Here is a 24569-nt window from a genome sequence, read left to right as displayed (position 1 = left end):
AGAACATGCCACTGATTACCAGAACTAAACCAAACAACTATTTCTTTCTGGCTAAGCAGCGGTGCACACTGCTGTGCTAGTTAGATTTATTTTCACTTTACCTCTCAAATACTCTCTCTTTCAGCTTACATGATAATTACTGACAATGTAAAAGATTTTGATGGAAACGTCATTCTTCAACAATATGTTTCTAATGAATAACAACAATTATGGAATTTGCTTTTTTTGTCCTTTTTGTTTTTGTTACATATACACTTCTTTTTATAGAATTTATAATACCTTTTTCTCCCTTTCATTTTCACCACCAGCTTGTGGTTTTAAATGGTCAAGTAATACAATAAAACAAGACGATTTTTCAACCTACAACAAAATGTCTGGTCTGAAATGGTTAATGAATAGATGTGAAGGCCATACACAAAGCATACGTTAAACAGAAGTAATCCCGAAAGGACTGTGAATACCAAGTGTGCTTTTAGCCTGAAGACCTGTTCTTGCTGATGTAGCCTTTCTGAATGTCAAGAGTGTGCATCATTTTTCTTTTGCTTATGGAACATCTCGTGTAACTGGGCGACTTTATATAATGAGAATAGACTACTAAGCAAGTTAGCTGATTGGGTGGCAGCTCCATACGATGAGCTTTTGGCCCATCCAAGCTGAAACCTTGAGGAGGAAGTGGGTTCATGTAAAGCTAAGTTTCAAATCATGTCCTTCCCGTGAAATTAGTGTGAGACGTAGACGCAGTATGTTAGTGCCAAAACCTGATCATTCATTTAATCTTCATTACATGCTAGAATTCAGTGATTTCCCAGACCGTCATACGTATCTGAGGACAAGATTATGCTATGTGACATCGTGGATTGGTTAGCATCTGTTGGAAATGCACTGTAAGAGTTCTCTAATGTGTTCTCTGTATTACACATTATGTGACATTTCCCTTAAGTACATTAGGTAAGCGAATGTGAGGACTGTCAGATAAGCACATATATAAGCCTGTGCACAATCAACAAGCAAGGTTATTATTATTTAACCTTGTCCTGATCTCCGCCTATCACTTCTCGAGACCGACAAAGGAATAGATGCACTCTTGCAATGCCGGCAGTATTAAAAGCAGGAGCAGAAAAGCCAGCAGTGATTAAGCTGGTATATTTTATGCCCGGCGCCACACTGCTCCAGACCTCCGCCATTAATACCCTTCCATACCCAGGCAATCAGCACAAACATGCTGAGACAGAGGAGAAACAAACTCTCACACACATCAAACAGCACTTGGCAGGCTTCCTGGTGTGTTTGCCTTTTTTTTAAATACCTTTCAATCCAATTATTAATCGCAGTCAAGTTATTTATAGGTATATAAATTAAGATTGAGCTGAGCAAGACTCTGTGTTAGGGAGTTGGATGAGACCCAGCCCTTGTTTAGGACTCGAGTACTTCACAGCCCTTTTGCTTTGGTTTATCCAGGGCACTTTCGCTCTGTTTTTTTTTCTTTCTCTCTCTCTCTCTCTCTCTCTCTCTCTCTCACTTTTTCCTTATTCCGCAGCAGCAGCGCTGATGGGGCCAGCGTTACGGTATTAGCGTCGGCTCCTGTAAAATTACAGTAAAAGGCTCCCGGGAAAGGAGCGTTAGCTAAGCACGTTAGTGCTCCGCTGCAGTCAAACAACATTTGCTTCGTGTGACGGGGAGATCTGCGTTCTTTTCACCTCTGAGCATATTTCAGTAAAGGAGGAGGGGAAGGCTTTTGATTTGCTAGATGAGAGAGTTACTAGAGAAGGAACAAAGAAGGGGCTAATTTAAAGGCGAACTCTAATATACTAATGCCAGAAGCTTGTCAGGAAATTTGTATCGTTGGACAGCTTCAGCCTGCTCTCCACTGACCTCAAGGATGTGCCTCTGTCACAAGGATGGCTTTCTTACTCCTTCTTGCCTTTGCTGTCATCTAAGTGTGTGTGTGTGTGTGAGGTGTGACGGTCGATATACGAAGGCCGGTTCAGAGTGTGCTCAAACACCAACTAGATCAGGAGCCGCGGGGAGAGATGCTGCAGGATAAACTAAGCTCCGCCTGGGCCAATCTCTCCACCAGACAGTTTGTTTAGTTAGAAAGCAATGCAGATTGAGACCTGAGGAGATGGACAGCTGCTGGAGGTCCTTTGTGTGCCCTCTCCCACTGAGAGTAGGTATGGTGATGCAGGAGGAGAGATGGAGAGGGCGGAAAAGGTCTTCTTCCGTTCTGCTGCACTCTATCCTTCTTCCCCTGGTTTTCTGGCTCCAGCAGCAATTTGTTTTGCTGCCATACCTGCTTGTTTATGAATCTTTTCCCTCCTCACTTTTCTTTCCTGCCTTCCCTTTTCTTCTTTCTTTATCTCGTCCTTATTCTATTTTTCCTTCTCACAGCATGGCATCTTTTATTTATCCAGCACTGTGTTTGAAATTGCAATACATATGTGCTATTCTAGAAAATGTTTAACTGTACATAGCTGCCTAGTGTGCTCACACTGAACAGTAGTATGGGGGGAGGGGGGGGGGGGTAACACATGGAAGCAAATTTGTCTCTGATGCTGCTTTTGGATTTTTTATTAATATAGAAACTTCTGTTGAACTGTACAAAAACAAAGTTATATATAATTATTATTATTATTTTTTTTTACAGAGAATGTGTTAATTACAATAAATATAGAACAACGTGGTTGAATTCTTCAAACGCAACATGTTGATTAATTTTGGACAACTTGTTTTTAATATTAAATGCATTATCGTTCCTATAACAGTTTGTTCACAGGGACTCGTTTGGTAGAAAATCAACATAATCTAAGCCTAATAATAAACACATTAAAGCCGTGATGTTATATAGCAAACAAAGCCATATGTTGAAGAAGAGGAATAATATGACATACAAACTACTCAAGATATTCCATTTGAAACATTCTTTATCTGTTTATCTATAAATGATTTTTATTTCATTTCAGTCTGTACAGGATTTCGCTGAGGTTTTTTTTTTTGTGACCGTTGCGGCCCAAAATGCTCGATTTTGCTGCGTTTTTTTTTTTTTTTTTCAAAATTTGCAACATAATTTACAGTTGCTGTTTTTTTGTGTGGAAAACTACTTGAATTGAAATTTCAGTTGCACGAAATTGTTTTGCACTGTCTTTCGCAGTGATGTTTGTTGGTAAATGAGACATTTTAGCTGTATTCATGTTCAACACACGTGAATTGAAGAGGGCTTTGGTTGAATGCGTGTCGTGATGCTGTCACACGATGCGTCTTGGCCCAAATCTGTGGAAAATCTGCGGTAATTTTGAAAAAATTGCAAGCTCCTCAGAATATTGTGGAATTTGCTTGATTTTCCTTTAATTTCTGCTATCGCAATATCGTGAAATCATGGAGGGGCTGTAATTTTAGCAGTTACAGTTAAAGGAATCCCGAAAGGCTTTCTGTGTTCTTGGATTCAATTGTTGCCTATTTAATACCAAAACTTACCACACAAATTTGACTCCTTTTGTCTTTAAAAATTTTTATTTGTTCTGGAAACATTTTTGAAAATGTTTCATTCATCGACACGGTTGTCCACTGACATCATTTGATTAACTGGATTCTGATGCGTTTTTTTTAAAATTATTATTTATTTGATAGATTTGTATGAATAACTATGAAGCAAAGATAATAAAATCACAGATTGTTATGACATTCTTGTTACAGTTAAAGTAATAATATTTATAGTAAAATATATATACTCAGCAAATAAAGAAATGTCCCTTTTTCAGGAGACTGTATTTTAAAGATAATTTTGTAAAATCCAAATGTAGGACACTAAAGAGTCCTTTCTACTGACTCTGAAAAACACCAGAAGAAAGATGCCTAGGGTGCCTGCTCACCTGCGTGAACATGCCATAGTCCTGCTACAGGGAGGCATGAGGACTGCAGATGTGGCCAGAGCAATAAACTGCAATGTCCGTAATGTAAGCCACCTAAGACAGTGCTACAGGGAGACAGGAAGGACAGCTGATCGTCCTTGCAGTGGAAAATTACATGTAAACATCTGTCCCCCCAGACGTGATCGAGAACTTACAAATGCCTTGGTGGAAGAGTGGAGTAACATCTCACAGCAAGAACTGACAAATCTGTTGCAGTCCATGAGGATGAGATGCACTGTAGTACTTAAAGCAGCTGCTGGCCACCAGATACTGACTGTTAGTTTTAATATTGACCCCCCCTTTGTTCAGGGACTCATTATTCCATTTCTGTTCATCAGATGTCTGTGAAACTTCTTCAGTTTATGTCTCAGCTGTTGAATCTTGTTATGTTAATACAAATATTTACACGTTAAGAAATTTGAATGTGAGGAGACATTTTTCCTGAATATATATGTATATATATATATATATATATATATATATATATATATATATATATATATATATATATATATATATATATATATATATAGGCAATTATTTATGAACAATGTTAGCCCACCACATTGTGAAGATGACAGTTGTATTTTACTTACTTTCTTTCAGAAGGCGCTAATGCAGATGGATTCTTTCGCAGGTTCAGGCTTGATGTAAATAACTCTGCTCGTCTGAACAGTTATACCACACGCATTAAAAATGTCTATGAGATCAGTATAACCTGTAAATTAATTTGTAGCTTGCACTTCAGTAAAGCAGCTTGTACACTTCAGGCTTTCAGGGATTCCTCTTGTTCCATCAGGTGGTGTAGGAGACAAGTTAAATAAAACAACAACAACAAAATCTGTAGCACAGTCTGCAGCTACGGAAACGCACCGTTCCTAATTAGGCACAAAAAGGCACAAAACTCTCCCGACGTCATCACTAATAATATCTAATATATATTCCCGACTGCAGTTTTAAGCAGCTTTGTTTTGTAAATATTGTTAATGTTGCTCTTGTAATACCTATTCAATTACTGCACACTGCTATAAACATCATTAATTCCATTCATGAAAAACAGATGATGAGACTTCTTTAAAGAGCATGGCAATTCATGTAAAAGCGAATATTTGTTTTCCCGTTTGTAATTGAATATTGCATTTTTAAAATTATTAAAGATACATGGTTTTGTTGACCTTTTCATTTAACAGTACTAATTAGGAATTTGAATGATTTCATGATAATTGCATTAATCGTTCAGGGATTTTACAAAGGCAACTGCAATAAGAATAATCTAGTTTTAGGTTTTTATATATATATATATATATATATATATATATATATATATATATATATATATATATATATATATAATGCAACTTGGCCAATTTTAAAAGATCATATTTAATTGGACCTGATCTAAAATTCTGTTTGGATTAAAGCATCAAGGAGCAGCTTCCTAGGAAACACTTTCTTAAGAGAGTTATTTCTGGTGAAGTGAGTACTGGGATGGCATTTGGCACACAGATGGACGATGACAGTGGCATTAGCACTCCCGCTTTGCTGACCCGCTGTTCACCCAAAAGGGTGGGCAGTGTTTCTCATACATGTATTTTTAACCACAGCTCTGTATAAGTTCGTATACATTTTCTGTAACAGCGGTTCTGACAGTAGTTCCGACTGTAATTCAAATCACAGGTTTACGTTAATGCACTGGATCTGATACGTTATCGTTTCTATAGTAACAACTCATTCACAGTGGGTGCTCCACATAATCTAATTCTTATTATAAATAGAGTCAAACATGTTGTTATTTAATAAAGAAAAACATGCAGTCATAGATAAGTGAAATGAAATTTTCTGGAGTTTATAGATTTTCTATAAGTTGTTTTCTACCGGGTTTAGTGGTTAGCATGTTTTCCTTGCACCTCTGGGGTTTAGGAGATCGAATCCTGCCTCTGCCCTGTTTGCACAGAGTTTGCATGTTCACCCTGTGTATTGGGGGATTCCTCTGGGTACTCTGGTTTCCTCCCCAGTCCAAAGACATGCGTTGTAGGCTGATTGGCATTTCTAAATTGTCTGTGTTGTGTTAGTGTGTGAGCGATTGTGCCTTGTGATGGGTTGGCATTCCGTCCAGGCTGCCCCGTGCCTTGTGCCCCGAGTTCCCTGGGATAGGTTCCAGGCTCCCCCACAACCCTGTGTACGATGGAAAATGGATGGATGATTCTTCCAGATTCGCCAGTCTCCTCCCACTGTCCCAAAACATACCTGTAGTTGCATGTGTGTGTGCAGAGTGCCCTGAGTCTAGTGTACCAACCAGAGTTGGTACACTAGACCAATTCCCACATCATGCGGGGTTAGTCTCAGGATACACCAATATAAAGCAGTTGCTGAAGATGGATGGATGGATGGATATATGGATGGATGGATGGCTGGATGGATGGATGGGTGGATGGATGGATGGATATATGGATGGATGGGTGGATGGATATGTGAATGGATGGGTGGATGGATATATGAATGGATGGGTGGATGGGTGGGTGGAAGGATGGATGGATATATGGATGGATGGATGGGTGGATGGATATATGAATGGATGGGTGGATGGATGGGTGGAAGGATGGATGGATATATGAATGGATGGGTGGATGGACAGAAACACCAAACATTGAATCCCATGGGCAAAAATATTATCCAAAAGCACCCAATTCCACAGGATAGCCTGGTAAAACTGGTGAATATTGATACTCTATAAGCCAAACCTGCTTCCACACGTGCATTCACCCAATCCTAAATATGAAATAATAGCTTCATGCCAACAAAACGGCTAGTATAAAAGTACAGATCTGTGTGACAGAGCCCATTATCCACCAAAACCTGGTTCCACTCCAGGCTCCTTCCATCAGCCACACTTTAATGTGAGCGAGACAGGGCCAGAGCCTGGGAATTGCGATGGATATCACAGACATACACACATACACAGCCATCTGCAGTAATGTTTGTGTGTCACTGTGTGTCTGTGTGTGTGTGTGTGTGTGTGTGCGTGTGTGCGTGCGTTTTTCACTTCTATCATCTGCCATCATTCACATTCTTATTTGACAACGCTCCTCTTTTCTCTTCGCCTGCCAGGAAGAGAGGTGATACTGCTTATAGAGGAGGACAGTAGTCCGCTTTGACCTTGTCAGCACAGCGGTTTGCTGTGACATCAGCACACCGGGCATGACACTCACACACACACACACGCGCACACAAATATACATGGACGCACACACACAGAGACACACACATTCTTGCTAGGATGTTTTCTCCAGCTTGATGTATGAGGCAGCGCGGGTGGCGGTAGGCTCGCAGTGATATAAATGGCGTGTCGTGGCCGGCTCCGAGCGCAGCAGCCTGCTCTGACAGCTTTAATCTAGGCTAAAATGATCAGTGTTCTGTGCTACTGCTTTTGAATGCCGGTAATTAAATAGAAAGATAATGTCACAGATCTGTTTGAACAAGTTATGCAAATATGAAGCGCACGCTTCTTCAGAGTTTCCGCAATGCCTTGTTGCTCGTCGGCGCACGAGCTGCAAGCTAATTTCACAGAGGCTCTCTTTCTGACGGCCTTCGCCGAGGCAATAAGGCTAATGAAGGTTTTGTTTGAATTGGAATTAATCACCAGTTCATCTATTTCAGAGGCGGTGACACAAACAATTATCTTAATTAAGCCAAGCTGCGTGCCAATAATCAATAATAATCTCAAGGCTAATCAAGTTTAATCCTTTCTTTTATTCGCCGTGATCCATGCACAAGATTTACTTCGCACGTCGTATATTAAAGGCAATTTCCTAAGACTACTCATCTCAGCGCCAAAGCAGTGCGTGTTACGCCTACTGAATGAGAACGCGCACTCACATCCATAGCCACTACCTGAGAAATAGAGCACACGCCAGAGGGTCATTAGAGTCTGACTCTGGTGTGTACGCTGGTGCTTCCTGTCTCTGCTGATATCATATCGAGGCTTGAAGTGTTCCTGATGCTGCAGGTGTAACATGCTGTGCAGGGTATGAGTAGTTAACCTACATTGCGCGGCAAGTTCTGCCACACGTGTTTTTTTTTTTTTTTGTTTTTTTTTTGGAAGGCATATGGAGTCTCCGGAGCATTTGCATGTGTTTATCACTTTTCAACAGAGCCAAGCGACATCTCGCTACAAACTCGGCGGTTATAAATGGACCCTTGTCGGGTTTCACTAGCGCATCGGGCCGCATCACACCACCCCCTCGTTGGATATTTTCCTTTAACACCACACCCCCAAGTGTTTCATTCCTTGCATAATCTGTCATTTCTTTCTTTATTAATATAATAATTTGTCAAAAAGTTCAATAAACTATTCTACCCATACCCCAACTGTACTCCACACATAATTGGCGTCTGTTGTTTCCTTAAGCAGTTTGTACTTGAGGCCAAGAAGTAGTGTAATTCTGTCTCACCCGTCTTCATCAGACCAGTGATGTCACACACAGTGATGGGATTTACTGTAAGCTTTAAAACATGAACAAGGCCTCAGCATGCAGTAATGCTATAATGTTAAGTGGCTCTCATCTAGGAAAACTGTTATCCGTTCCTTTCTTCCCTTTCCCCCTTCCCTTTCTTCTTCCCTCCCTCTGTCCCTTCTTACATTCCTTCCTCCCTTCCTTCTTCCCCATCACTCCCTTCCTTCTTTCCTCAATTCCGTCCTCTCTCCTTCCTCTCACCTTTCCTTTCCTTCATTCCTTCCTTCCTTCTTTTCCATCACTCCCTTCCTTCTTTCCTCCCTCTCTTTCTTCTTTCCTTACTCCACCATTCCTTTCTTCCGTTTCCCCCTTTCCTGTCTTTTTCTCTCCCTCTGTCTCTTCCTACATTCCTCCCTCATTTCCTTTTCCCATCACTCCCTTCCTTCTTTCCTCAATTCCTTCCTCTCTGCTTTCCTTCATTCCTTGATTCCTTAATTTCTTCTTTTCCCATCACTCCCTTCCTTCTTTCCTCCCTCTCTTTCTTCTTTCCTTACTCCCCCATTCCTTTCTTCCACTTCCCCCTTTCCTTTCTTCTTCCCTCCCTCTGTCCCGTCCTACATTCCTTCTTCCCTTCCTTCTTCCCCACCACTCCCTTCTTTCCTCCCTCTCTTTCTTTTTTCCTTACTCCCTCATTCCTTCCTTCCTTCCTCCACCATTCTTTCTTTATTGCCCTCTCTTAATTCACACCTTCCTTCTTTCCTTCTTTCCCACTCTCTTCTTTCCTTCTTCTTTCCACTTCTCATCCCTTGTCTTCTCTTCTCTCCTGTCCTTCCTTCCTTCATTCGTTCATTCATTCTTCTCTTCCTCCCTTTCTCTCCCCTTTGCTCACTTCCCTCCTTCCTTCCTCTATTCCTTTCTTCCTTCCTTCCATTCATTCCTTTTTTTTCTGCCTTAATGGTTACTGGCTATGTTTTATAGTAAGCTTGATGTCAAACGTATAATAACTGGGACATACAGCCAGCGTACATGATTAGACCTCAGTAGCCGCATGAAATACTTGAATTCCATGATTCTTACTGTGTTTACTGTACACTACATCTTCTGTCATTTGGTGCTCAGTAGCGAACCATCACGCAGTGGCCTCCGTTTAACACCGTCACCATGACAACCGCAGTGGCCCGCTGCGTGTTAACCTTCATCTGTAACCTCGCCGATAAACATGGGCCATATTTGCATTTCCAATGTACCACCTCTCTCCTCATAGCCCCTTCTTCTTTTGACAAGTCTTAAGGATCTCTCTCTCTCTCTCTCTCTCTTTGTCTGTCGCTCACTCTCTCGAGGTTCATTTGTTTGCTCTGTTTTCACTTTCCACTCCTGGCAGCCTGATTGAAATCAGTTTTGTTAAACTGTCTGTCCTTATCGGGCGCCATCAGAGGATCCGATTGCCTTCTTCTCCTCTACTTAAACTGACAGCGCTCTTTAGAGGAGCCTGCCATCTGAAGCATGCCACCTTGTTGCCCCCCCCCCCCTTTCTTTGGTTGCATAATTATTTAGCTCTGTCACTTGCCCATTCATGTTTTCTCATTTGTACTGGGGAGGGAGTGATGCTAAATATAGCATTCACCGTGTCTGTGTTTGTTTGGTGACTTAAACTGAGGGAAGTCTCTCTTTGCGGGTATGCGATGCCAATGTCCAATATTAGACTCATGCTGAGACCTGATTAGGTTATTCATTCATTAGATTATTAATTCATGGTTTTCTCCTTAACCCAAATGTAGTTGATAAGCCATGATATTTGTGCTTTCCTTCTTCAGTGGTTAAACTATACTGGTTTAACTTTTTGCAAGCTGCATGTCTCAGTCATCACACGGATTCCTCAAAAGACATCACCTGGCTCAGTAACACCATCTGTACACAAGATAGCAGAATAAGTAAGGAATAAAACACTTGGGGGTGGGGGGGGGGGGCTTAATGGTTATCATGCTTGCCTTGCACTTCCTGGGTTGAGGGCTCGAATCCCACCTCCTCCCTGTGTGCACAGACTTTGCCTGTTCTCCTCGTGCTTTGGGGGTTTCCGCCATGTTCTACGGCTTCCTCCGCCAGTCTAAAGACATGCGTTGTAGGCTCTAAATTGTCTGTAGTGTGTGAATGGGTGTTGGATTGTGCCCTGTGATGGGTTGGCACCCTGTCCATGGTGTCCCCTGCCTTGTGCCCCAAGTGCCCTTGGATGCTCCAGGCTCCATATGAACTTGTGCAGGACAAGCTGTAAGGAACATGGATGGATGGATGGATGGATGGATAAAACATTTGGGCGTGTCCAAGTGAGATAAGACAGAAATCAACAACAGGGTGGTGTGATGTAACCTGACACTAAGTGGACTTACTCGTTTGTTAATTTTTATAGATGTTAGAATCCACAAGAGCAGTTTTGTTTTAGACACTAAACAGCTCAACATGTTGAGAGGAGAGTGTCTGCCAGTTCCAAGCATATGAAACTGGTAGCTATACTGAAAGCTTCCCCATAGCTCCAGTACAATACTAAAGAAGAAAACCAAAGCCACCAAAGATCCCTTGGCTGATCGATTATATTTTGGGTCAAGTGTGGGAAGTTGTGTATATTTTATTTCTTAGACGAATCGTTCGTTTACAGAGCGCTGGGTTGAGGACATGCTCTATATGTCCTTAGATAAAATAAAGCCCACAGGCCATGACCGACCAGCGTCCAGTGACCAGCACTGAGACAAGCTGGTGAGCTGCGATTCAGCGCAGGCGTGTGTATCACGGACACAGACCGGCTTCTGAAACGCCACACAGGGAGGCGAGGGAAACAAAAACCCACTTTCACACTCTGTTGAGTATTCACACTCGCCCCAGGTGCATTTTGTCACTCACTCCTCATCATGCACTCCTGTAAGTGTTAGATTGTAGGGTTTTGGCCACTCTTGGGTTTTTATCTCTGCGTGAAGGAAATGGCTCTAACACAAATGCCATCTCGGTTTCTCTCTTCTGTCTTTCTTCTTTGTCCTCAGTCCAAAGCCAGAACCTGGTGACAGACAACATCTCCGTGGTGGAGGGGGAAACGGCCACTATCAGCTGTCGAGTCAAAAATAACGACGACTCCGTCATCCAGCTCCTGAACCCCAACAGACAGACCATCTACTTCAGAGATGTCAGACGTAAGTATTGTGGACACTCTCTCAGTCATACCAAATACACACACTTTTTCTAGTGTAAGAGATGGGCTTCATTTCTACTAGAAGGGTTCTGAGAGCATCAGACTAATTCAGTATGTTTTTCGAGGGCAGCTGATAGAGCGTCACAGCTGTGTGCCAAGGGCACGTTGTTTTCCGTGGCCCGCCTTGATCTGCCATGATCTGGCTCAGAACTCTCCAGCACTCAGCACAGCTGCACTTGTTTCATCAGAGCCGAGGCTGGCACGCCATCTCTTTTTCCTCAGAGGCAAAATTACCCCACATGAGCCTCGGCGATGGTTTCTTTCAAAGAGTTGAAATAAGAAGCATATTAAAGTAGCACGAAATCCATTCAAGTTCAGTCAGGCTCAATCAGACATTCACTCTACAATGTTTTTTTTATTTTCCCTTTTTTTTTCTTGAGGATAATGCTTACTTCTCTCTTCTCATCCTCACATGGATGAATGCTTCCAGTCTACAGTCGCATAAGTGCAGCCCGTGCTTCTTTTTCTTACTTCTTCTTCTTTTTTTTTTCAACGAGATCTGCTCATTTCTTTTTTTAAACGCACGTAATGATCCCTCCCCGCTCGTGGAGGTGGTGCCAGACTGAGTCATTGTACCCACATTCCAGCTCGGTCTGTGAGAGAGGAGAAGAAGGAGAGGCTAATAATCACACCCTCACTCTGTAAATTCTTCATGTGGATCACACGTCTGTTCAGCTGTCAGTTCGTCTCCGGGCTTCGAATCATTAGAGGAACTCAGAATCCATGCCGTGCAGCGCAGAGAAGGCCGTCATTATTGCTCGACGCCTTAATAAAAGTTTGATGGGCTCCTCTCCAAATCGCTGTGACCGGTAATCAAAATTGATTGCTGCCATTTAGGAGGAATGGCACGTCTCCCCAAGGCCTGGAGAATTAAACCTGAGAAAACAATACAAATTAGATGCGGAAGAAGAGCAGACCGAGGAAAGCGAGAGTGGGGGAGAAAGGGGAAGTGAGCAAGAGAGGGGGCGAAAAAATGAGAGAAGGGGTCGAGGGGAGAGTGGAAGAGGGAAGTGGTCGAGGGAGAGTGGGAACAGAGGGCAAGGGAGTGTGAGAGAATGGGGGTGAGAGAATGACTGGGAAGTGAGGGAGAAGGGTTGAGCGAGTAAGAGAAAAATGGGACAGTGAGAGGGAAGGGGTCACGGGAGAGTGGGAAAACAGGGAAAGGGAGTGTGAGAAAGAAGGGGTCAAGAGAGAGTGAAGGGTTGAAAGTATGAGACCGGGTGAGAGAGTGTGAGAGAGAAGGGATTGGGGAAAGAGAAAGAGAAGGGATGAGAGCATGAGAGGGGGTGAGAGAGGAGAGAGAAGGAGAAGGGATGAGAGTATGAGAGGGGGTGAGAGAGAAGAGATCAGGAGAGAGAGAAGGAGAAGGGATGAGAGTATGAGATCGGGGCAGGGGATAAGCAGACATGTAACATTAAGGGAGAGAATGGGCAAGAGACGGTGAGAGAGAAGAGGTCAGAGAATGAAGTGAGGAAAGTTGGTGAGAGAGAAAGGGTGAAAGACAATGAGAGAGGTGAGAGAAAAGTCGTGAGAGACAATGAGAGTGAGGTGAGAGACAATGGGTGAGAGGCAGTTAGGGATAAGGGAGTGAGAGAGAAAGGGCGAGAGACAGTGAGAGAGAAAAGGGAGAGAGAGGGAGAGAGACAGTAAGAGAGAAAGGGTGAGAGACATTAAGAGAGAATAGGTGAGAGACAGTAAGAGAGAAGGGGGTGAGAGAGAAAGGGTGAGAGACTTTGAGAGAGAACGGGCAAGAGACAGTGAGAGAGAAGGGAGTGAGAGAGAAAGGGCGAGAGACTTTGAGAGAAGGGGGTGAGAGAGACTTTGAGAGAGAAAGGGGGAGAGAGACGGTGAGAGAGACATTGAAGAGAAAGGGTGAGAGACATTGAGAGAGAAAGGGCGAGAGACATTAAGAAAGAATAGGTGAGAGACAGTAAGAGAGAAGGGGGTGAGCGAGAAAGGGCGAGAGACTTTGAGAGAGAAAGGGCGAGAGACAGTGAGAGAGAAGGGAGTGAGAGAGAAAGGGTGAGAGACTTTGAGAGAGAAAGGGCAAGAGACAGTGAGAGAGAAGGGAGTGAGAGAGAAAGGGCGAGAGACTTTGAGAGAGAATGGGTGAGAGACAGTGAGAGAGAAGGGGGTGAGAGAGACTTTGAGAGAGAAAGGGCCAGAGACAGTGAGAGAGAAGAGGTGCGAGAGACATTGAGAGAGAAAGGGTGAGAGACATTGAGAGAGAAAGGGCGAGAGACATTGAGAGAGAATGGGTGAGAGACAGTAAGAGAGAAGGGGGTGAGAGAGAAAGGGAGAGAGACATTGAGAGAGAATGGGTGAGAGACAGTGAGAGAAGGGGGTGAGAGAGAAAGAATGAGAGAGAGTGAGAGAATGAAGTGAGAGAGAAGGGAGTAAGAGAGAGGTGGTTGAGGAACAGTGTGAAAGTAAGGGCGAGAGACAGAGAGAAGGGGTGAGGGAGATTGAGAGAGAGAAGTGGGTGAACGAGATCACCTCAGCAGCCATCGGCTATTTCCTCACAAAGGAACTTGCTCTCGTCTCTCGCTCTCCCTGGGAATTCCTTTCTTCCCCATTGTGTTTACAGCCAGCATCATTTCAGTTGCAGGCCTCGCCTCAGCTAGATAGATTGAAAAAAAGAAATAACAGTCCTTTATTCTTTCTTTCATTTTTTTTCTAGCCGTTTCATCAGCACACACTCCTTTGCTTTCTGATAACACAAAAACGAGCTGTGTGTTTGTGTCTTTAGGCTACGGAATGTTATGAATCGAAATGATTGGAGAATAAATATAATCAAATTGACCACAGCAAATTAAGGAGAAAGCATTAGCTCGGAAAGGGCAATATTTTGGTTGAAATACAAATTGAGGTTGTTTGGAGCTGCTTTGTTTAGAAAACGACTTCGGGCCTTTTTAAGGAAGGTTAATGGCGGACAATCAGAGAAGCGCAAACAACAACAAAAGCTATTTTGAAGCTGATTATTTTCCACTTAGTTATTATTATTATTATTATTATTATTATTATTGGCCTTGCAATGAAGAATGTTACAATTTAAAGTATATTGAAAAAAGATTTGGGGTGATTTGCACCAGCAGCGATTAGACTGAAATAAAGAATTTAGAGCTAATCAGTGATTTGGATGGATAAAGGATCCATGAGTCAAAAACAAACAAAAACAAAACAGAGAACAACAATTATGATATGTAACTCCTGGGATGAATCTATTATTAATAATTCTTGCTTGCGTTATGATTTAAAAATCGTTTGTTTTTCACAATTCATTCACATTTTCAGAAATTGAAACCATCTTAGCTGCAAGTTTCAAATGACTGAAAACAGGTGTCAAGTATCTCCCTTCTCAAGATTGAATAATGGCCTGAATGAAATCCTGATTAATTAGACATTCTCAGGTAACAATAAACAGATGGATGACAAATGAAAGGGGGAAAATGGCGTCTGGTACACCGTAGGGGGCATTTATTTATTGTGCAAGTCCACTTGTCCTCTTAGAATAAAGAGTAACTGCAAATCAGTATAATGTCTTTTGCACACGTTTGCCATTTCATATTCTATTAAATCAGTACAAAGGAGTGGGTGGGGCTGACTTGCAATAAAAAAAATAAAAAAAAGAATATGAAAATCCTCAGTGGTATTCAGAGATAGCTCAGCGGGAGAAGCTAACCATTGTGGATATTCGAAGTCTCTTGAGAACTGTACTCCACACACCAACACCCCCCTGACTGAGGAGAGTTCTTGGATCACAGCTGAATTTCTCGTCGTCTTTCTTCAGCTCTCGTTCTTTGTTTCCACCCTCTAGCTGTCTTGTGGTGCCAATTATGGATTTTATCTTCCTTTCGGATCTTTCATGGAGAATGAGGAGTTGGAGAGGGGTCAGCTCCGTTCTTGTTCACCAAAAAAGAAAACCCCACCTCCTAACATGCAAGGAGAAAAACAGTGTTGTGCTTGAGCGTCTCTAGCTGAAATTTTCCATGCTGGGAAGGCCCGGCGGCTCCGAGGCCTTTCCACACCGGCTGTTTGTCCTTGCTTTTGTCGTGTCTTTTACCCAGACACTGTTGTTTGTTTGCAGGGTGCTGCACCGTGCCATCCTGAGCCGCTACCTCACACTCTTCAGCTTAATCATAATCAAAACCTCAGCAGACATCCTGCCAGCGTAGGTCATCCTGTCAGTTCCAATTCCCCCAGATTGTTGTCAGAATAAGACTCAAATCATTGCGGAATAAAGAACAAAAACCAACCCTGCAAATGTAAAGAGAAAAATAAGAAATGCTGGAGGACTCAGTGTGCTCTCAGTGGGACACACAGTGCCACACTGGGCTTCATTCTCCAGCACACCTGCAGGGAGCTGGACGGCAGTGACACTCACCTCCATCCTCCTATCACTAGGGGACCACCACCCATGGCATTCTGGGACATCATGCAAGCAGCACCATGTCCTATGTGTGAGTCCAGGACTACAGAATCAAAAGCCATTCTCACAGTGGGAGATGTACTGTTATAGTTGTTATAGTTTAGATCACTTCTGGGGGTCTTTTTTTGTTTGTTTGTTTGCTTGCTTTTGCTTTTTTTTTCCTTATGTCATTATCACCTTTTTTGGGGGCTGGTGGCTTTAGTGGTTAGCACGTTTGCCTCACACCTCCAGGGTTGGGGGCTCAAATCCCACATCCATCCTGCGTGCACAGAGTTTGCATTTTCTCCGCATGCTTCGGAGGTTTCCTCCGGGTACTCCAGTTTCCTCCCGGAAATACGGTGTAGGCTGATTGTCATCTCTGAATTATCCAGAGTCTGTGAATGGTTGTGTGAGTCTGTGAGCGATTGTGCCGTGTGATGGATTGGCACCCCCTCCTGGGTGTCTCTTGCCCTGTGCCCCAAGTCCCCTGAGATAGGCTCCAGGCTCCCCCATGACCCTGTGCATGATAAGCAGTACAGAAAATGGATGGATGGATGAATGGATAATCACCTTTGTGGAATTTAGAAAGCACACATTATTCATTCTGTATAAACAGTTTTAAAGGATTCATTCAAAAAAATCCCCTTTTGGTGTCTGAAGTTTGCATGTTTTAACTCTGCACCGCAGCTAATAATGTAGCTAACAAGTAAGGAAAGCTTATGTCTACCAGTTTAGCATGGTCCAAATTACATGCCATAATAATCACGCACTATAGTGTACCTTTGAACATATCATTTTTTTATCATTAAAAATATTATTTATCTAGATAGCACATTGTTTCATATGATGTTTTATGTATACTCAGAATCTGCGAATATACACTGTAGAGTCATAAAAACTCCTGAGAATATTTGGAAACACTCCTATGTCCTCCTGTCATCCTAAACAAGCTGATATCGTTAACATTAGATAACTTATCCAGCTAGCTAATTGCTAGTAAAATAGCTCACAAAGCCAAACCTGTCAAAATACTGTATACCCTAAGAACCAGGGTGGTGTTGCTTATAAATGATTAAACACAACAGGGCGTGTTGTAATAGGAAAATAATCAACAAAGTGGTGAAAAGCAAAGTGGAGTATCTTTACCACCCAGAAGTTGATTATTTTCCAATAACAGCATTCTGTCTTATACCACAGCAATTAACTAATGTGTATCATTTCTAATCAGTTTTGAAAAATGTATTCAAGAATGATACATCACACGTTTTTTCCATTTACAGTTACGTTTAATGTTGCGGAACATCTGTGCAGCAAGTTCGTTCCTGTTCGCATTTACATTACAGCAGCTATAAACAGTTGTTCCCTCACCAGCCTCTCTTTTTTTACTCTGTCTCTTACATATATGGCAAAAAAAAAAAAAAAAAAAACGCAGTTTGTCATAGTACAGAGAAAACGGAAAGCCGTCCATCCCTTGGAGAGAAGAGAGCTTTACATCAAAACACTGACTGAAAGCTTTACCAGAACAACATTTATATAGCTGTTACACAGCTATATAACCACATTTATATCAATCTATTATTCAATTATTTGAGCATCCACATATACAAGTCCCTGTGAATGACGTAGATGTTACTATAGAAATGATAATGTATTAGAACGAGTGCGTTGGTGTTTGATTTACAGCCAGTACAATGTCAGAGCTGCTATGTATAATTATAGAAAATTAATCAACCCCTTCTGAACCAATCAGGAACTCAACAGCACTGTAGTATATAATGAGAAGCCAGGTAATTTACATCACATTTGTCGCACAAGTAACTCCGCTATTTTATCAAATTATTTGTGTACAGTTTATAGCACTGAACCCATCGTTGTCTTGTGAGGCGATATGTGCGAGGATTTAGCCTTTCATACTTTGTTAGCAACATTGGCCTTATATTGGCATTGATGTAAATGAAACATTGTGTAAATTAAATTTTTGGCCCAGCTATTCCTTTAACATTTGTCAGACATCCAAAGATCCACATCCTCTGTAGCATTTTAATTATGAACTGCAGTCTGCCCATTCTTTCCTTTGTCTTCTTCTTCTTCTTCTTCTTATTATTATTATTATTATTTGTTTGGGGGGAATGGGGCCATAGTGGTTAGAACATTTGCCTCGCACCTCTGGGGTTGGGGGCTTGAATCCCACCTCTGCCCTGCGTGCACAGTGTTTGCATGTTCTCCCCATGCTTTGGAGGTTTCCTCTAGGTACTCCGGTTTCCTCTCCCAGTCCAAACACATGCCTTGTAGGCTGATTGGCATTTCCAAATTGTCTGTAGTGTATGAACGTGTCTGAGAATGTGCCCTGCGATGGGTTGGCACCCCGTCCAGGGTATCCCCCCGCCTCGTTCCCTGAGTTCCCTGGGATAGGCTCCAGGCTTCCCGCAACCCTGTGAAGAATAAGCGGTATGGAAAAATAAACTGATGGATGGATTATTTCTTTTGTTTCTTTGTTTTATGGTTTTCCTATGCTCTTCTGTAGAGAGAGGTCCATCTCCAGGATCATACCCGACTCCTAAACCCCGCAGCCTCTTAACACTGACCTTGGTGCTCTCCCAGAGCCTCGTATCCTGTCCCCATTAGAGCTGACACTGCAGTTATTCATGCTTTCATAATGCTCTAATTATTGCTGTCTCTCCACCTGACGCTCCATCACCATAGATTACAAACTGCATTGGCCGCTTGCCCCTTATCAGTTTGCTTTAATCCCCCCGCACGTTTCCCAATCAATAAATTAAATTAAATCATTAGCGCCTCCCTGCCCTCCCTCTGACAGCCAGATTCCAGCTTTCAAGTCGGCCACTCTAATTAGTCCCACATTATTCTAATAGCACATAAAAGACGCGCCACATGGGGTGGAGGGAAAGGAGCGAGCGCTCAGGCAGTCTGTAGCGCAAGAAGGCCTTTGCTTTCCTGTGCTTTACACCCTGACATTCTCATTCACCTGAGAGTGCGCACATATAAAGTTACATACCCGAGATGTTTTATTTATTTGTGTATTCGTTTGAAGATCACCCCAGCCCGAAGACACGATCAAAGGTGAGAAAGACATTTTCTCCGCCAGCGCCGACTCCACATGTCGAGGCTACGGGCCATGGGAGAAAAGGAAGACTGACAACTGTGGGAAGAGAGAGAAATACAGACAAAGAGGCTGGTTAATCCAGCTGCACGCGCTCTGGATGGCTGAACAACTGCAGGGAGAGTGTGTGGGGGATCATGCTTGGAAGAGAGGATCGGCAGGAAAAAGTGCAAAAAAAAAAAAAAAAAAAAAAGGCCAGTCACACTCAAGCAATGATAAAGACCTCTTCCTTTTTCCACTGCCTGAATAGCCCTAGTAGCACTTTGGATTTTTTCCTCTCTTGGGCTATAAAATTTAAAGAGCATGGTTAACCAGCTGGTGCCCGGGACAATCAACACTTTGCTCTATCAGCGGTCGTTTGCAGGAACCCATTGGCTCAAAAAGCTCTAACGATGACTGATTATTTCTTTATTTATTTCCTCCGGATACATTCATATATATATAAAATATATATATGTTCACCCTCCTCTTTTCACCAGCCTCTTTGAACTTAGCCAGTGCTTTCGAGAACATCTCTCATTGTCATAAATTTCTGCAGGAATTTATCTGTCAGTGGGGGGCGTGCTTTTATCTCTCTCTCTCTCTCTCTCTCTCTGTCTGTCTTGTTCTCTCTGTCTCTCTCTCTCTCACTCACTCGCCCTGCACTTTTCTCTATCATGTTCAGCGTGAAAGCAAGACTAATGGACTCCTCATTATTTTTGGGGGAGAGGAACACCGAAAAGGTGTTGGTTATTTTTTTGTTTTTTTTCCCCTGACGCTGCATAATTACGAGAGAGGCCCTGAACTCGATTTGAAGACCACAAAGTTGGGATCAGCATGTGCCTCTCACTAGACTTCCTAACTTCCTCCTTGAGGGAGAAACAAGGTTGCTTCTGCTAAATTGCCTGAGCGAGGAAGTGTCTAGTATGTTTGATAATCAGTAACACATAGACACCTGTAGTCACACAGTGCTGTTGCTGGGTCAGAAGGTAAGCGGGACTTTTTAAGAAGTGAGCCACATTTCAGCTTCTTCACCCTGAGGGTACATTCAAATATTTAGTTTTTTAACAATGTTTAAAAAAAAAAAAAAAAAGGTTGTTCCCTTTCCCTTTGGAAGCCCTAAAATGGCATATGGATTGCAGGAACTAGAGATATTTGAACACGGTCTAATCTACTGTCCTTTGGCAGGCAGGCTTGGGGAGTAACGGACTACATGGAACGGCGTTACATAATCAGGATACAAAAACTGGTAACCGGTAACGTCATAAAACAAAGTAATCAAATTACAGGAACATTTTGTAATAAATAAATAAATAAATAAAATAAAAAACGGAATACTGTCAGGATTACCAATAAAGCCAGATTGGATTGGTTTGGTTTTGTCAACTCGAAACTAATCCCGTAACCCTCAGTTACCTTCATGGTACAGGCCCCTGCTTTTAAACTAGTAATTGTTGTTATTATTCTTGTTGCTGTTTTTTTTCAGTGACTCTCAGTGTTGTTATAGTTGTTATTTAATTCTTAGTATTAAGCCTGATTGGTCACTTTAATTAAATGGCTTTAATCAGATGCTCAGTATCCTAAAAAAAAAAAGTGTAAACAACTTCAACTCAAGTCTACCTACAATGTTACTTAAAAAACAAAAACAAAAAAGCAGTGTTTATGCGATGCAGAAGGTTTTGCATTTACATTTTAATGCGGTGCAACTGTGGGCGGAAAGTTCAGGAACAAAAAGCTGTCATGACTCCAGTAAATAAATCCACTAGTACATATTTGCCCAATATGCATAATTAATTTGTGCTGTGATCATAAGGGGTGTCTGCTGAGGGTTTTTTGTTCACTCCTAAAAAAAGTCCCGTGGGTGCAAAGAGTTTAAGAACCATAAGTTTTATTGCTTTTAGTTGTTGGCTCTTGAGTGCTCAGAGTTTGCTTATTGTCCTTGTTCCTTGTGAAGACCTTCCTTACATTCTTATTAATGCAGGTAATCAGTGTAATACCTACACCTAAATCTAACCTTAATCTTAAACACAATAAGGCTTTTGTTGTTGCTTTTTTTTTATTTTAATAAAAGCTGCAGTTTCTGTATTTAAAAAAAAAAAAAAGGAAAAAAAAAGAAAGCAGTTTTCCTTATGGGGACCAGCCAAGTGTCAGTCTCCTTGTGGGGACATTTGGGCATGCTAATGCTATGCCTATTTACACTAATACTAAAGCTCACACTAAGATTAACCAAAATGAAAATATCTTTTAGTTTTCAAATAGAAACAGTAAAGACAGTCACGTTTGTCGGGTCTAGGTGATTATGAGGACTAACGGTTTGGGCACATTTGGTCTAAAGGTTTACATAAATGTACACACACACACACACACACATACACACAGAAAGATCAAGGTAGATGTTAAGTTATACATTTCCCCCCCATAACTCACTCACTCTCTTTCTCTCTCTCTCAGCCTTGAAGGACTCTCGCTTTCAGCTGGTCAACTTCTCAGACAACGAGCTGCGCGTGGCTCTGTCCAACGTGTCTCTCTCGGATGAGGGCAGATATGTGTGTCAGCTCTACACGGACCCTCCACAGGAGGCCTACGCCGACATCACTGTGCTGAGTACGAGCCAAACACACATACACAAACTCTGCCATCCACCCTGCTGGAAACAAACACCTCTGTCCCTGAACATGTCCTTGTCTCGTTCATTTTAACAGCCTGAGGTTCAGGGCGCGGCAGTAATGATGCAGAGTCACGTGCTGTAGAGCTTCATCACGTTTTATCAGAGCAGTGTTTATGAGCTGACATAGCTGAGGAAGTTCTGAGACTGTATCTGCAGCGTTCGTTGCAGCGCTCTTATGCTACAAACACTTATACACACTAGTACTATGTGGAAGGGTTTTGGAAGGCTCTCTAAAATCTGCACAACCACTCCACCTGCCACAGCTGCAAGGCCTGACTGAGGCCTTCGAAACCGTTTCACTAGGTTGTACATTTGTGGAAATGATTGAATGATTGGATTATTGATAAAGTAGTTTTGAAAGTGTCACTACTTATCTGAAAGTAATTATTTGAGTGCTTATGGTGAAGTTCAGATTCAGCATGTGTGAATGCATGGATGAATAATCATGTTTTGGTTAAAGGTTAAAGTCAGTCATTATGGGAGAGCAAACAGGAAAGCAAAATGCTACTTAAGTGAAAGTTAAAAAGTGTTCACTGTATACAACACTGTTGAATTTTTGATTCTCATACATCAGAAGGTGTTGATTCATTTTCATCAACAGCAGTTGTCATGTGTGTTCCAGATAGGTACAGTTACAGTGGTGCTAAAAAGTTTGTGATGGCACATCATTGATGGAACAATGAATTCTGAATGATACCTGCAAAGCATTAGGACATCTGTCCATGATCTAAATCTCAAGAGAAAGTGGGTCATGCAGCAAGACAATGACCCTAAGCACACAAGTTATTGTTGAGAGTTGAAGCTGTTCTGTACTGAGGAATGGGCTAAAATTCCTCCAAGCCGATGTGCAGGACTGATCAACAGTTACTGGACACATTTAGTTGCAGTTATTGCTGCACAAGGGGGTCACACCAGATACTGAAAGCAAAGGTTCACATACTTTTGCCACTCACAGATATGTAATATTGGCTCATTTTCCTCAATAAGTAAATGACCAAGTATGATATTTTTGTCTCATTTGTTTAATTAGGTTCTCTTTATCTACTTTTAAGACTTGTGTGAAAATCTGATGATGTTTTAGGTCATATTTATGCAGAAGACTAGAAAATTCACTAACTTTCAAGCACCACTTTACATAGTAAATGATTTATCTTAATGTGCCTTATCTTAATCATTTTCCCCCCAAAGTAACAAGCAGGGATTTGTATGGTGGACGCTAAGACTTGAAAATAAACTGGTTTTTGAAAAAAGTGTTGAAAAAAATAAACAAAAACTATATATAATTGTTGCTATAGTGAAGTTTTCTGTATCAAGAAGGTTCATTTAAGATTCATGAAAGGAGTCTCCACTTTTAGTTAAAGCTGTTCCTTTTTTTTCCACTGTGGGAGAGTCTTAAGTACAGAGGACTGAATTTTCACATAGCAAACTGCATTGATCCATCCATCCATCCATCCAGCCATCCATTTTCTGTACCGCTTATCCTACACAGAGTCACGGGAGCCTGGAGGCTATCCCAGGGAACTCCCACACAAGGCAGGGGACACCCTGGTCGGGGTGCCAACCCATTGCAGTGCACAATAACACACACATTCACACACTATGGACAATTTGGAAATACCAATCAGCCTACAATTCATGTCTTTGGACTGGGGAGGATACCCCGAAGCACAGAGAGAATATGCAAACTCCACACACACAGGGTGGAGGCAGGATTTGAACCCCTCATAGCAAGCTACATTGATGTCTTATTGAATTCAAGACCATGAGAAAAAATGGCTAGTCAGATAACTTTTTGTGTAAATGTAAGAGTTTTTTTTCTTTTGCATCCATGCATGCAACACACTCGCCTCACTCGCCTGAACACACAAGCAGCTACGGCGAAGGCAAGCAGCTTCCTCATCAGCAGTGTTAAACTTCTCATTCTTTTGTCTTTATTACTGATAATAATCAATCTAATCTGGATAGCATGCTAGCTTGTTAGATAGCCAGTACTAGCTAGGACTGTTAATAATGTTATTTTGATAACAGTGTGCCACTTTTTTACATACCAGCTCAAAAAGCTGGTATCAGCAAATTTTTTCTGTAAAAATGAATACCAAGTGTGAAAGCTCGCTAATTATTAAGCTGGCTACCATTTCACTGAGTAACTAGCTAGCTAAATGCATAAAGTATGTTTAAATATACCTGTCTGGCTAACATTACACACTGGAGTGTGGTATAAACATAAATAGTTAGATAACCCATACATCTTAACTTAACCAAGAGGCTATTTTTATTAGCTAAACATTACTTACATAAGTTAGCTAGCTCAGTTTGGCTGGCATCCTAGTCATTACTGGACTATGGCAAAAAACTATGACATTGACTACATTTATACTGTGTAAGTCACAGAACCTTCTAGAGGTCAATCTTAAGGTTTGGTAAATATAGCGTTCTTGTCTGTATTTGACTTGGTTTTCATGGATGATTGACAGCTCGACCCTGTAACCCCCTGTCATCTGCGTTTGCTCCATCCAGTCCCACCAGGCAACCCAATCATCGAGTCGCGTGAGGAAATTGTAAGCGAGGGCAATGAGACGGAGATGACCTGCACAGCTATTGGCAGCAAACCAGCTGCCACCATCAGATGGATGAAGGGAGACAGAGAGCTGCAAGGTGGGTTATTACACATGTATCCTGGACATGACACACACCTTAGTACCTTTTTATGTATATATATAGTTTTATAACACTTTAGACCAGAATTGGCAGTCATGTCATGTTTATTCCATCTGACTGATTTATCAGTTTCGTGCTCTT

At 41.9% G+C, this 24569-nt stretch overlaps 1 protein-coding gene across 6 annotated transcripts in view; it reads left to right on the top strand.

The window, feature by feature from the left end:
- cadm1a (cell adhesion molecule 1a) overlaps window positions 1–24569 on the top strand; it is a 346601-nt gene that overhangs the window by 263559 nt on the left and 58473 nt on the right. For all 6 annotated transcript variants that reach the window (XM_053648179.1, XM_053648178.1, XM_053648177.1 and 3 more), the window contains 3 exons: window positions 11389–11535; window positions 21554–21706; window positions 24288–24425. In XM_053648179.1, the coding sequence (XP_053504154.1) occupies window positions 11389–11535; window positions 21554–21706; window positions 24288–24425 (438 nt within the window). The remainder of the gene's footprint in view (window positions 1–11388; window positions 11536–21553; window positions 21707–24287; window positions 24426–24569) is intronic.

The sequence above is a fragment of the Ictalurus furcatus genome, chromosome 18 (genome assembly GCF_023375685.1).
Source record: "Ictalurus furcatus strain D&B chromosome 18, Billie_1.0, whole genome shotgun sequence".
NCBI lineage: Eukaryota > Metazoa > Chordata > Actinopteri > Siluriformes > Ictaluridae > Ictalurus > Ictalurus furcatus.
Note: the sequence above shows the minus strand (reverse complement) of the source record. Positions and strands in the feature narration are given on the sequence as shown.